Source organism: Pantherophis guttatus, chromosome 4, assembly GCF_059756535.1.
Source record: "Pantherophis guttatus breed Tessera chromosome 4, ASM5975653v1, whole genome shotgun sequence".
In the NCBI taxonomy this organism is placed as follows: domain Eukaryota; kingdom Metazoa; phylum Chordata; class Lepidosauria; order Squamata; family Colubridae; genus Pantherophis; species Pantherophis guttatus.
Window position 1 is genome coordinate 62596493 of NC_142066.1, and position 14657 is coordinate 62611149.

A 14657-nucleotide genomic window follows, 5' to 3' on the forward strand; every position below is an offset into this window, starting at 1 on the left:
GATCTTGAACCTAGGTTGCTGGTTTTCCAGCTAACAAGTCTAGCATCTTAACTGCAGAGCCACTATGCCGCCATTAGATAGGCTAGGCCATTTAAAAAAGAGAGCCAAATAATCTGTTATCAAGGATGGGAAGATAAAACAAGTGCAAGAGAGTTTGAACATTATTTCATATAAACGGGTCCAACCCATCTTTTTTTTTAATTATTTTTTTTATTTTTTAAGACAGACAAACATTTAATACATCAATGTTCATATTCATCCAAACCATTATAAGATTTCATTTCTAAATCAATATTATAATCATCATTCGTACACCATTATAGTATCAATCATGTATATCTCTTTTCCAACCAACTAAAAATAATTCCATGTTTTAAAATATTCTGATTCCTCCTTATCTTTAATCATCAAAGTTAATCTATTCACTTCTGCACAGTCTAAATTTTTTTTTATTACTTCTTCTTCCAAAGGTATTTTCTCTGATTTCCAATTTTGAGCATACACAATTCTTGCAGCTGTTATTACATGTATAATCAAATATACATTTTCCTTACTATTTTTTTCTGGAAAGATACCCAGTAGGAACAACTCTGGTTTAAATTCAATATGTTGTTGTATCATTTCTTCCAGCCAGATTTTAATCTTGTACCAATAATTTTTGCTTCGGGACAAGTCCACCACATATGGTAATAAGATCCTGGTGTTTGATGACATTTCCAGCATTTAGCTGATTTATCTTTAAACATTTTTGCTAACTTCTCCAATGGCATATGCCATCTATAAAACATCTTATATTGATTTTCCTTATATGCTGTTGACATTGTTAATTTATAATTCCTTTCCCATAGTTGTTGCCATTTTTCAAATTCAATTGGATAACCAAAATTTCTACCCCAAGCTATCATTGTTTCTTTTACTTGCTCTTCCTCCAATTCAATATACAACAAAAAATTATACATTTTTTAATTAAGTTTTCCTCTTAATAAAGTTCCCATGAGTATCTTATCCAGTTCAGTCTTCTCCATATAAAAACCATATAGTTTAGCATCTTTTTCATATCTTGCTCTTATTTGCATATACATGTACCAATCTATCTCAATTCCCTGTTGTTCCAATTCTCGTTTCTCTTTCAGTTCCCCGTTATCTGTTAATAACTCATTATATCTGACAGTATTTCCAGAATTAGAGACATTTGGGTGTATCAAAGCTTCTGTTATTGATAACCATGTTGGTATTTTCACATAAAATTTACCTCTAACCTTCTCCCAGACCAATAACAATGCATTTCTTATATAATATCTATGAAAGTATGTGTGTATCTTACTTCTACCATGCCATAAAAAGGCATGCCATCCAACTTGTAAATCATGCCCTTCCAGTGTTAATAACCTTGCATTTCCTAATTCAATCCATTCTTTCAACCATGTCAATATTGCTGCTTGATAATATAATTCCCAATTTGGTAAACCAAATCCCTCTTGTATTCTCGTGTCTTGCAACATTCTTAAATTTATTCTTACTTTTTTCCTTTGCCATATAAATTTCCTCATGATCTTATTAAGATATTGAAAGTAAGTCTTTTCAATTTTTATTTGCACAGTTTGGAATAAGAATAATAGTCTTGGTAATATATTCATCTTTATCAATGCGATCCAACCCATAAGTGATAGTTTAAGATTCTTCCATTTTTCCAAGTCTTTTTCAATTTGTTGCTTTAACTTTTCTTCTTTTATTGTTACACATTTTGAACTTAAGTATACTCCCAAGTATTTCACTTTTTTCACCACTTGTATGTCTAGATTTTCTTTTTATCTCTCTATTTTGTTTTTCTGTTGTATTCTTCACCAAAATTTTTGTTTTATCTTTTTTTATTTTCAAACCAGATACTTTTCCATAATCTTCTAGCTGTTCTAGTAATTTAGGACCTGTTATTTGCGGTTCCTCTATAATAAAAACTAAGTAATCAGCGAACGCTTGTAATTTATATTCCTCTTTTTTGACTTTCATTCCTTTTATCCCATCACTTAGTCTAATGTTTCTGTTTAAAACTTCTAGAGTCAAAATAAACAATAATGGTGATAAATTCTTGCCTGGTGCCCTTCATTATATTAATCTTTCTTGTCATTTCTCCATTCATCATTATCTTGGCAAATTGTCTGTCATATATTGTTTTTATAGTATTTATAAATCTCACCCCAAAATCCATTCTCTGTAATTGCTTTATCATAAATTGCCAGTTCACATTGTCAAAAGCTTTTTGTGCATCTAGAAACATCAACGCCATTTGTTTTTCTGGTGAGTCTCATAATATTCCAAGGTATTCAAAATCATCTTCATGTTATCTCTAATTTGCCTTTTTGGTAAGAATCCATTTTGGTCACTGTGAATATATTCATTTAGCGGTTTTTCAACCTATTTGCCATTATTGAAGCAAAAATCTTGTAATCTACATTTACATTTTCACATTTAATAGTGAAATCGGTCTATAATTTTTAATCAATTGTAAATCTGTATCTTCTTTAGGTATGAGTGTCACGTATGCCTCTTTCCATGAATCTGGCATTTTAGCTTCTAATAACAGTTCATTAAATAAGTCCAACATTATATTACTAATCACTTCTTCCAATGTTTTACAGGGTCCAACCCACCTTGATTACAGGTGAATCTAGCCACGCCCACCCAGTCACATGACCTCCAAGCCACGCCCACAAAATAAACCACGCCCACAGAACCAGTAGTAAAAAAATTTAGAACCTACCCCTGCTGGGGGTCACCATAACATGAAGAACTGTATTCAAGAGTTGCGGCATTAGGAAGGTTGAGAACCACTGTTCTAAACCATTCCCTTAAAGTTACTTCATTGTAGATTTATGTTCCCTTGTCCCTACCCAACCAGCGGGAGGAAGCTATTGCTGTGTTGGTGGATTCAGGGGCAGCGAACAATTTTATAGATTTTGCAATGGTTAGGGCATTACATTTCTTCAGAGTCTCTTTCTGATGCAAGTCAAGGTGATTTGCATCAGATTTGAAAGCAGATCTGATTGCACACTCCACAAGCCCCCTGCAGATAACTTTAGAGCAGAGGTCTTCAAACTTGACAGCTTTAAGACTTGTGGGCTTCAACTCTCAGAATTCTGGGAATTGAAGTCCACAAGTCTTAAAGCTGTCAAGTTTGAAGACCTCTGCTTTAGAGCAACACACAGAGCTATTAACTTTGTATGTCATGAGCCACCTCCACTTTCCAATTGTATTGGGATGAATGACTGGTGCCTCATAACCCCTCAATGGATTGGGGACAAGAACTGATCCGGCTTGCCATGATCACAATGCCCACAAGGCAAACTCTGATCATCCATAATCCCAGGGAAGCAAATCCCAAACTACCAAGCAAGTATGCAGATTTTGCAGATGTATTTGGAGATGAAGAAGCAGCAGTCCTCTCTCCACACAACCTGCAACAGTGCTATAGACTTAATTCGAGGAACTAAAATACTTTCTAAGAAGCTTGTCAGCTAAGGAGTTATTGGTTTTAAACCAGTGTTTGGACTCTAAGTTGCAGAAAGACTTTATTAGACCTTTGAAGTCACCAATTTCAGCAGCTACCTTTTTCATCCTCAAGAAGATTCAGACACCACAAACCAAGTGGTGACGTTCCCATATGAATTGTTCATGACTACAAATGGTTGAATTCTGTGATGGTGAGACATTATCCATTACCCCTAATATCAGATTTGCATCTGATATTATTGATAAGTTTGTGGTACTTTATCTGAATGACATCCTGATCTACTCGAAAGACAAATCTCACATGATCACTATGAGCAGGAGGTCTTCAGTAACCTAAGGGGAAATCACCTTTTAGCTAAATTAGAAAATGCTTTCTATTTGAAATAGCGAGATTTCTTGGGCTACCACATTTCGACAAATGGAATTCAAATGGATCCTCAGAAAGTTCAAGCAGTGTTTGAGTAGCAACCCCGTTGCACAGTTAAGTATGTTCAGAACTTCTTAGGATCTGCAACGTTTATAGAAAGATTATCCCATGCTTTGCCCATAAACACAGCTATTGAAAAAAGGAATCAAATTTGCTTGGACATACTCACAGCCACTGAGGAGTTAAAACAGCTCTTTGCAGCCAACCCCTCCTAAAATTTCCTGAACCATCACCCAGACTGATGCCTCTGATGTGGCTGTCAGGGCTTTTCTCTTGCAAGAGGACCATGAGGGGGAAAATGCTCTTTGTCTTGTGTACTTTTCTCAAGGACCTTGACTACTCTGAAACAAAACTATGACATTTTTAACAAAAAATTATTAGCAGTCAAGCCAGCCTTCTCCTAGTGGAGACATTTTTTGGAAAGCGTGCACTGTCGCATCAAAGTCAACACTGACCATAAAAATCTAGAAATGCTGTAATGATCCAAGGTGAGTTAGACGGAGTCTATTCTTCCTATTTGACTTCTACATACAGTTTGTCCCAGGTTTGAAGAATTTGATGCCAACATGCTGTCCCATAAACCAGAGGACTCACATTCATTCCCAAACCCAATAGGTGCCAGCATCTTACAGCCTTCTAATTTCCAACATGTACTCACACAAGGGACATTGGTGTCCTCAAGCACACCAGGACTTAATCACCAGGATCAAGACACAACAACTTCTAGACCACTTCTTTCAGGCCCCACAAGGTACCGTATCTGTTTTCAGTGGAGCAAAGAGTGTTAAACACAAGAGCAGAATTGTTCCTTCAGCTTTGAGAGATTTAGCAGCTTTGCCATGATAACCAAACAACGGGGCATGGGGGTGTGTTCAAAACACTGCATAGAATATTAAGAAATTTGGTGGTCTAAATGGCAGTGGATATGAAGGGGTAGGTGGTATCTTGCAGTACCCACAGAAGGGTAAATCCCACCATCAGAAGCCAGCAGAGCTGTTACAACTTGTTCTGACCTAGGCTTCCCCAAAAATCACAAAGCAGAATCCTGGCCCCAATAAAACCCATTTTATTAAACAAACAATGAATTCCTCTCATTCATCTTCAGCAAAGTCTTTCAAGGGAGAATTTAGTCACAGACCTTATCTGGCTTGAAGAGCTGCCAGGTCGATATCTTCAAAACTTGGCAAAGATTCTGGGAAAGTGACAAACCAATTAGGTGAACTAATTGTCTCCTGCAAACTCCACTCCCCTTTTGCTCCTCTTTTATTCCCTCTGGGAAGGGCCATTCATCATCCACCTGTGGCCTTACTCCCAAGTCGACCCTTGTTCTTCAGCTATTCCCTTCGTCTGGAAACTCTGTGCATGCGCACACTGGGAACAGGCTCCATCTGTTTGTCTGCCTCACTGATGTCTGACTCTGAAGGCATCTGATAACTGGCATCCTGCCCTGGCCCCTTCTCTGCCTCCGACATAGAGCCCTCATCAGAGCCTTCCCCAGGCTCCAGGACTGGCCCATGTTCCTCCCCAACCTCCTCACTATCCGAATCTGCTGCCAATCCACTGGTGGGCCATAACACAACTCCCCCTCCTCTGTTACAACCCCACACCCTTGGCATTCAGCCTCTCTCAATTTTATTATTGATTTACTTGCTATTCTTCACTACATATCTATATTAGTTGTAATGAATCTGTTTATGAGGATGGCTCACTTCATCCTTTGTAAGGGCTGCCCACTGCCAAAGAACTGCTCAACTTTTTTTGGACCATGTCTTTCATTAGAGAGCAATAGTATCTAGACTGGTCTCGGGCAATTTCTCTCCAAGTTTTGGAGGGTACTCTTCCAATGTCCAAGTAAGTTTGTCTTCAGCCCACCACTCAGTTACAAATGGTGAGATGGAAAAGACTAATCAAATGCTACAACAGTATTTGAGAAGCTATTGCACATACACCCAAGGCCCTCACCCCTACCATTGGCAGAATTTTCATACAAAAACTTGTCTCCACACATCAATTGCTATCACCCCTTTCAAACTTTGTACAGTACATATCTGATTATCTGACAGTTTTATCAGGGAGCCTGAGAAGAGGGCTCTGTATCACAAGTTGTGGGGTTTTTTTTGCAAGAGTAGCTTGTTGCCCAAACACCAATGAAACAGCAACTAGAACAGGGAAGCAGTTATACAAGAAGGTTGCAGATGCCCATTGACAGGAAGGCTTCCTATAGCTACAGGAGACGAAGTTTTGCTATTACCACATTCTAAATCACTGCAATACTGTTTAAGAAGCTAGATGCAAATTTTGTGCATCCCTTCAAGGACACCCACTAGCTCAATCCTGTAGCATTTCGTTTACAGTTGCCCTCTCAATGAAAACCCAATCTTTCACCATTCACCATACTCAAAAGAAAAGCCCCTAGCACCTTGAGCTTCCAGTACCTGACCCCACTGCTATTGGTTGAGGAAAGAGAAAAGGAATGTGAAGTGATAGAGATTGCAGGCTCCAGGATAAAGGGCAAAGGAACACAGTATCTGATGCATTCGAAAGTATACTCAGAATCTGAACACTCTTGGGAGAAAGCCAGATATGTCCATGTTCCTGAATTGATTCAGTAGTTTCACCATCATTTCTCTGGTTAACCTTGACTGACTAAGCTTCTAGCCCTGTGACCTGCCCTAAGAATCAGTAGCTGAAGGGGTTAATCAGCCTCTGTGGACTCATCCAGGAGAGGTTGAGTATTGAATAACCTCCACTTATGCCCTTCACATCCCAAGGGGTGGGTAGGAGATTAATATTTTTTTTCAGCAAGCGCCAGCTGGATCAGAGGTTGATTTGGACATGGGTGAAGAAGATTCCTTTGAAATGGCTTTACTGCCTGCCCTGCCAAGTTCACATGAGAACACAGATTCTGAAGAAACCATGCAAGAAGTGGAGGGCAGCTATAAAGATGACATGGAAGAAGGGGTGACTGTTGAAAGAGAAGGGGTATGACAGTGGGAGTAAAAGGGATCAGACTTGCTACGTAGCTACAAATGCATTAAGTACAACCCACTGTGAATTCTGTTGATCCTTATCGTAGCTGGCTTTAACTATTAGTTGAGAATATTCTTGTGCATGGGCATTAGCAATAATTAGCAATAATATGTTTAATTGGAACTTCACATGTCTTTCATGCCTGACACTGGGTCATGAATTACACCAGTTGCAGGAATTCTATTGTTTATGGATTCCTAATTTTTTTCAATAAACGTTACTTAAGTTGTTTGATTTATTGCGAGCTTGCCTGCCTTGAATCGCAATCTGAATAAATTGATACTGCATTAATAGTTAAAACTATAAAATGAAAGCCACCATGTTTCCAGTTCAAACCTTAATCTATCTAATTCAATGTAAATAAATACATTTGCTCTTAGTTCACCCTGCTGACAACTGGCCATTTGTATTCTTTTAGAGAGTCATTGAGGCCACTTGGGGTTTATCTGAGTCCTCAGGGTCACCTATGTAGTGCAAATGGGTGTGGAGCTTTCTTGGAACTGCTGAAAGGACTGTATTGTAAACTGAATATAGATGATGTTGTAACCCTCACCCTCTGTCAAGAGAGGGCTGTTTCAATTTTGACATAGATGGCCTCTTTGACCCCCCCCTTTCTAACCGGCTGTCCAAAATGTGAACTTTGCTGTCTTCAAAAGAGTGGTCTTTGCCTTTTAAATGCAAATGGACTACTGAATCTTGTCCTGATGGGTTTGTTCTCCTATGTTGTGCCATGCGTTTATGAAGTGGTTGTTTTGTTTCCCCAATGTAGAGCTCTGCACGTCTTGCTGCATTGTACTCCACATATCATAATGCTCAATTTGTGTCTGGGTGTTTTATCCTTGGGATGGACAAGCTTCATTAAGGCAGACACCCATTTGTCTGAAATGGTATGGTGTCTCCTGCTTGAGCAAGGGGTTAGACTACAAGATCTCCAAAGTTCTTCCAACTTATTGTTATTGTATTTCTTCTGCTTCCTTCAAATGCAAATTACTACATGCAGTTTTTTCCTGGTCCATCATCTTGCATTATGATCAAAAATTATGTGGTTTGAGCACACTAATCATGGCCAACCAAAGTAAATGTAACATTTCATGCAATGATAAAGAGGTCTGATTCTTTCTTCCTTTTGCTTTTAACAGGAAATGGAAAATTTTGTACAGAGTTCAGGTGAACATGGTATTGTAGTATTTTCCTTTGGTTCATTAGTTCAAAACTTAACAGATGAAAAAAATAATATAATTGCATCAGCACTCAGCCAACTTCCACAGAAGGTCAGTCTACAAATTTTTGTGAGGAAGGACACTTTACGGATATTCCAGAAATCTGTTCATTTTCTTCTCCAATAAACTGCTGATTTACTGATTTTCATTTAATTGAACTGTGTCTAAAATTTTCTTATCCTGATAACTTTTAACTTCTTTGGAGTATGTCATGTGCATTTTCAACTGATTTTATATAAGTTACTTCTTTCTGAAAATTCCCACAATACTAAGGAAGAGATTACAAATACTTTTTGTTAAAACTCATATTTTCTATTAGGTTTATGATAAAAGACAGAAGAAATACATCTATTAAATTCTGGTTATGCAACATAAATGTTTTAAATAGAAGTAGAATTCAGAACAAGAATTACTAGTAAATTGAGTTCACTATTTTATTGTCATAAAAAAGAATGGCATGTAATTTTAATTATTTATTGCATTTAAACTATCTTGTAATCCCTTGGAGTTTCAGCAGTTTCACAAGAATGCAACATTAAAAGATCCATGACCCAATTCAATCCCCCAAACCCAAACAAATTAGAAAATCTGAAATTCATGAGCTAGGAAAAATTCTAACATTGTTTGCAATTTGGACTACATGAAATAGCATTCCAATTATATTTACCCTAGGTTATTTGGCGGTATAAAGGGAAAAAGCTAGAAATGCTTGGAGCCAATACCAGGACCTATGATTGGATACCACAAAATGATCTTCTTGGTGAGACACCTTATACTCCTTTACACTAAATAAAATAGTAACTTTGCTCATATCCTAAAGGATTTTGTCAGAACATTTTCATCTTTTTATTCTAGGCCATCCAAAGACCAAAGCATTTATAACACATGGCGGAACAAATGGAATTTATGAAGCCATTTACCATGCAATTCCCATAGTAGGGATTCCCCTATTTGCAGACCAGACTGATAATATTATCCATATGAAGGTGAAAGGAATGGCTGTTGAACTGGACATCCACACAATGAAAGCAGAAGATTTAGTAAATGCTGTAAATACTGTCATTCATAATGATTTGTAAGTTGTTTATAAACTCTCTTCAGAATACAGATTATGTCTAAAATAGTAATTAATTTTCTGGTTTTTTCTTTGATGTCATGATTATTTTTGCAAAAATAGTAATTCTGGTTACTTTGCCAGTTATGATATTTTATCTCAATTATCTCTAATTTTTGTATATCTATAAAGAGGTAATAGTAGAATATGTACTCTGAGCATTTTACTGGACTGGATTCCCTACCAATTATCTGTGCTACTTAGGACTATATGGAATTTGGAGCATCATCCTTTCCCTCATATAGAACGCATTTGTGCTTTGTTCAGTATACCTAAATTCATTGTTCAGAAAAGGATCTTAAAATTCTACCCAACTTTTTGATAATATTTTTTATACATGAAAATGAATAGAATGCAAGTGTTATTGAAGATAAAATAGAATTTTAATGGACTATAAATTAGCGGTTGGTTATAATAGTAATTGAACTGATTTCAGGTAAGAAATTGTAACAGGCACTACGCCAGTTTGAATTTTGACAAATCGGTAGATTGTTTGATGTAAAGTCCATAAGTGCTTGAAGACTGAAGTTCTTAAAAACAATAGAAAGCTGATTTCTGACTCTAATTTACTCTTTTCTGTGTCCTTTAATTTTTCCAGTTTTAAGAAAAATGCTTTAAAAGTATCTCAGTTCCATCATGAGCAACCGATAAAGCCACTGGACCGGGCTATCTTTTGGATTGAATTTGTCATACGTCACAAAGGTGCCAAGCATTTGCAAGTAGCTGCCTATCACTTGACTTGGTATCAGTATCACTGTCTAGATGTCATAGCCTTCTTGATTGGCTGCACAGTAGTTTTTGCATTCATCACTTTTAAATGCTGTTCGTATTGTTTTTGGAAATGTGGCAACATTTTACAAAAATCAAAAACAGATTAATTTTTCTGAGACTCAGTCTCCATTACCTGATTAACATAGTTTATGCTCATTATTAGTACAGTAAGATTTATGTTGAACATTTCCATATAATTAGATTCCATTCATAACATTAAATTTATTTGTATGTGTAAATAGTTAACAAATTTAACTAGTTTTGTTTTGATTTGATTGGTAGTTAAGTATTTCTGAACTGGAAATTGAGCTATAATGAGAAGTATTTTTTTGCAAATGCTTCTCTATAATTCTTTCTCCAAATCTAATTTATTTAGAAATTCATATGTATAATTTTTTTCCTCAAAATGCCAATCACTTGTTTAAAAATGTTCATGGAACATCTTATCTAATATAAGAGAGAATTAGGTAAGACTAAGTGATGAACTTATCTTCAGCTGTCAAACAAAAGTATGAGAAAATCAGATTAAACAGTAATTTATATAGAACTTTTGGTTGTGTTGCATTGTAGATGGACACATCTTTGTTATGTATTAAGACTAACAAACAAAAGTATCCAAAAATTGCTGCTTTCACAATAGTTTTTGTAACTTCTATCAGAAAATACTTGAGAGCCTTCACTGGAATTCACTGCCTGTCTTGTGCAATATTCGTATCAACAAATGGGCTTTAGCAGCTGTAAAGGGTTAGAGGAAAAATTCCAAAATTTCTGTTTTCTCAAGATTTAAAATATTTTTAAAAATTGATTATGCATCTGCCATCCCCCAAGCCAAGCTTTGCAAAACTGAAAGCCTGACACCTTCGGGGGGGGGGGGGGAGAGAGAAGAGGGAGAGAAAGAAGAGAAATCTAAACATGCCAACACCTGCTCGCCAAGGTCATCCACCGGAGTGCAAAGCAGAAAAGCCCGTAAAACCAAAGTCCCATTACCCAAAAAAGATACCAGCGCTTAATTGAATGTTTGCTGATAATAGGGGAGATGGTCAGGGAAAGGGGAATGTTAATTGTGTAGCATGCACAGCAAAATGCCAGCTTTGTTAAACTTCTGTAACCATTTAAGCACCAGTAAATATACTCTTGGCAAAACAATGGCCCAGGATCTTTCTTCGTTGGGTGAATGAATGGGATGGTTGACTGCATTGTTTTCTTACAATTGTGAGTGTTTAAGACAAGACACAAAATTTTTTGCCTCAAACAACCAACTGGCTCTTTTGATTGTAAAAAATTTACAATTAACTCTCACAAAATTATCTTCCTTTTCTATACAGAGGGGGAAAAAAAACTGCATTCCTTGATATACTGTCCTTGAGAGAGTACAATTCATTTCTATCCTCTGGGATATCCTGTTGTCCTGCTAGCATGACTAGGCTTCAAGGGATGTGGTATATAAAGGAGAGAAAAACAGTCAGTCTGTTCTCCTAGACACAGTATTTCCTTTCTGGAGGAAGATCATTTTAAATTAAGGTGACTTTTTGAGTACGTACTGTATTAAGATGAGTTAACCAATTGCTTTACTTGTTCTAGGAACTGTTAATGTAAAAGCTTTGGAAGAAATTCCTCTTTCTGGCCTTTTAATGCTTTTATTCCATAAAAGAAGAAAACACCACAAAAAAGTTAAAAGAAAACACTATTTTTAATAGAAATACAAGGGTTTTGAAGTCAGAATATTAACCCTTTCATTGACCACATCAATGCATTTTCTATATAAATTATAACTGATTTCTAATCTCATAGTTTGTTTCAAAAATACCCAACCACACTTTCAAATTGGTTAATCAATATTAATGTTATATTAAAATGATTTTATGAGTAATTATACATAAACTCCATTATATTCCTATGGTGACAAAATAACAACATTGGCAAAGAACACCAGGTATTGCTATTTATTTTATTTTAGTAGGAAAAAAGGAGAAATGTTATTTGTAGAACCAAAATGTCCAGAAACTTTATATTTCTAGCTTTTTCATTAGAGAATGACTATAAATTATTAGAATATCAGGCTATTCCTACTATAATATCAGATAGACAATTTGCTTCGTCTCAGGCATGAACAAGCATTCTTACTGGCAATAAATTGCAATAAATAGCATGGGACTTGGTTAAATAAATTAACATGGAACTGTTCACTGGCCACCATTTTCAAAAAGTTTCCTATTTCTATAACAAAACTATGCACTTTCCTGAGTCTGAGATTCCCATACTTGATATTTTTATGGAGTTGTTAATATAGATATATATGCCACAAATTTAAATATATTGGATAAGAATGGAAATTTATTTGGGTTATCATTACCTAGAACAACCCTGACAATGCCTCTTTTTCTGTCTCATGCTGAGGCCTGAATGCCTGAAATGACATAGACAAATTAATCATTAATCTTCCTTTTATAAGAAGCCAAAAAGCATCACAGTCCATGGAATTTGACTATTAGCAATTTATTATAAAAAAAGAAATGGTAGCAATGTAGAATACAACAGTATTTGTGCTCACGCATATATGCACACACACATACAGTGGACATTCTAAACAGTATGGTTAATTTGAAGAAAAAGGGTGCAAGTGAGGTGATTAGACGAGCATTAAACAAAATACAATCAGAGCACAGGTTCAATAACATATTACTATTGCTTTCATTATTGAACAAGCTTTGTCTTTACAAAAATTAAAACAGAAACAGAAAAACAAAAGGCGACTGCTTCAATACTGCCATACAGCCAACTATCACACACCCAGTATTTTTGTGTACTTGATAGCAGCATTCCACGCTTACCCCCCCCCCAAGAAATATTAAAAGCTACATGTCAAAAACCAGAGCAAAAATCATGGCAGCTAATAACTCATATTCAAAGGAACATATAATTAAATTATTGTTAAGATAAATGTGTTGGGAAAATTCTACATTCTTTAAATTTGTCTTCTAAACTGCTGCTTAAATGAAAATATCAACTGAAGAATCAAGCTTCGCATGTTTTTGGCCGAAATAAGTATTTCAGTTCACAGCTTACAGCATGCTTGGAACAGGGGCAATTATAAATTCATCTACACAATCAAGTATGATGACTTAGGAAAATAAAAGTTTACTACTTGTAAACACGCAAATATACAAGCCTTTGCTTCCTTAAGTAACTGTAGTTTCACAATACATTATCTTCTGTATCTTCCTCTTTCCCCTCTGTCTCTGTCCCGATCACATATTCTTTCCCTCTCCCTCTCCCTCCCTCGTTCCCGATCCCTGTCTCTTCGGTTATCTCGGGGCCGATCTCGTTCACGATCCCGCTCTCTCTCTCTGGGCCTGCTTCTCCGGCCACTGACAACTGCTTGTGTCCGACGTAGAAAGTCATCTACCCTCATGTCATAGTCATGCTATGGAAGACAGAATAAATTTAAATATCACTAAGTTTAAAATTGCAACTTCTATCAACTTGGGAGTTACTAAAAAGGGCTACCAATTATCCAGCGATAGTTCACTGTTGTAATGTTAACATATTTAATAAAACTGTTACTATATACTAAAAACCACTTGATTTAGGTAATAATAATAGTGCAAGTCTGAATTGTGCTGCCGCCCATCTCTTATAACCATGTGATTTAGGAAGATGTCTGTCAGGAATTCTTTCCACATAGCTTCTACATGTCCTAGACTTAATCTATGTTTATTATTTGGTAACTCTCCCCTCTCTTCCTCAGGGCCATATTCTTTACATTCTGCAGCTTCCATATACTGATCTTTATTTTTTTTAACTGAAATTTTTGAAATATGCTGCCTGCAAACCTTGCCACATTGAGTTTTACAAATATGTAAATATCTTTTCCTCCTTTCTTTTCAATTGTGTCTGATTATAGGAGACAGTCTGGGCAAGTTCCTGCAGCATTTTTGCAAAGTTTTTGGAAGTGGTTTGCCATTCTCCTACCTAGAGCTGAAAATGACTATTCCAAGTGATTATTCACCCATTTGGCTTTCTATCTAAAATGGAATCAGAACTCATGATCTTCCATTTTCTAGCTTAATGCCTTAAACGCTACATTAAATTAGCTCTTCTGTAACTATCTAGTCCTAGATGTTTAGCCATAGATATTTTAGAATGAATATAGTGATTTTCAATGAAATCTGATGTGTACATTTTCCTAATTTGGAAAAACAATGATCCAGGCTACACTTACCACTCGCTTATCCCTGTACCGTGCATCATGTGGCATGGGATGGTGTCCTGAGTAAGGAGGGTGAGCCTGTGGAGGAGGAGCATGGTGCTGGTAGTAGGGGTGATGGGGAGGCTGTTCTATACCTGGGTAAGGAGGCTAAAAAAAAAAATCCTTGTTACTCCAATAATCCACTATCCTATAACATAGCAGCATCAATAGGAAAATATAATTTAACATTTGAGCAGTACTGCAATATATATCTAGGATGGTATTTGAATTCTCATGCAATTAAACGTTTCTGCAACAAGTACATTTTCACAACTGACCCCAGGAAAGCTGAAGTTATTTAGAGCATGATTTTACAGCCACTGCTAATAAAAGATACTC

The 14657-nt window shown here is 36.3% G+C and overlaps 2 protein-coding genes across 5 annotated transcripts in view; one reads left to right on the forward strand and one right to left on the reverse strand.

Annotated features, from left to right (window-relative positions):
- LOC117664885 (UDP-glucuronosyltransferase 2A2-like) overlaps window positions 1-11212 on the forward strand; it is a 31192-nt gene extending 19980 nt beyond the window's left edge. The window contains exons 5-8 of the mRNA XM_060691758.2: window positions 8104-8235; window positions 8857-8944; window positions 9040-9259; window positions 9897-11212. Coding sequence (XP_060547741.1) covers window positions 8104-8235; window positions 8857-8944; window positions 9040-9259; window positions 9897-10176 — 720 coding nt within the window. The 3' untranslated portion in view covers window positions 10177-11212. The remainder of the gene's footprint in view (window positions 1-8103; window positions 8236-8856; window positions 8945-9039; window positions 9260-9896) is intronic.
- Window positions 11213-12549: 1337 nt separating this feature from the next.
- The window catches only part of YTHDC1 (YTH N6-methyladenosine RNA binding protein C1), a 35869-nt gene continuing 33761 nt past the window's right edge, over window positions 12550-14657 (reverse strand). For all 4 annotated transcript variants that reach the window (XM_087892313.1, XM_034416281.3, XM_034416280.3 and 1 more), the window contains 2 exons: window positions 14292-14426; window positions 12550-13493 (listed from right to left, as the gene is read on the reverse strand). In XM_087892313.1, the coding sequence (XP_087748439.1) occupies window positions 13275-13493; window positions 14292-14426 (354 nt within the window). In that variant the 3' untranslated portion in view covers window positions 12550-13274. The remainder of the gene's footprint in view (window positions 13494-14291; window positions 14427-14657) is intronic.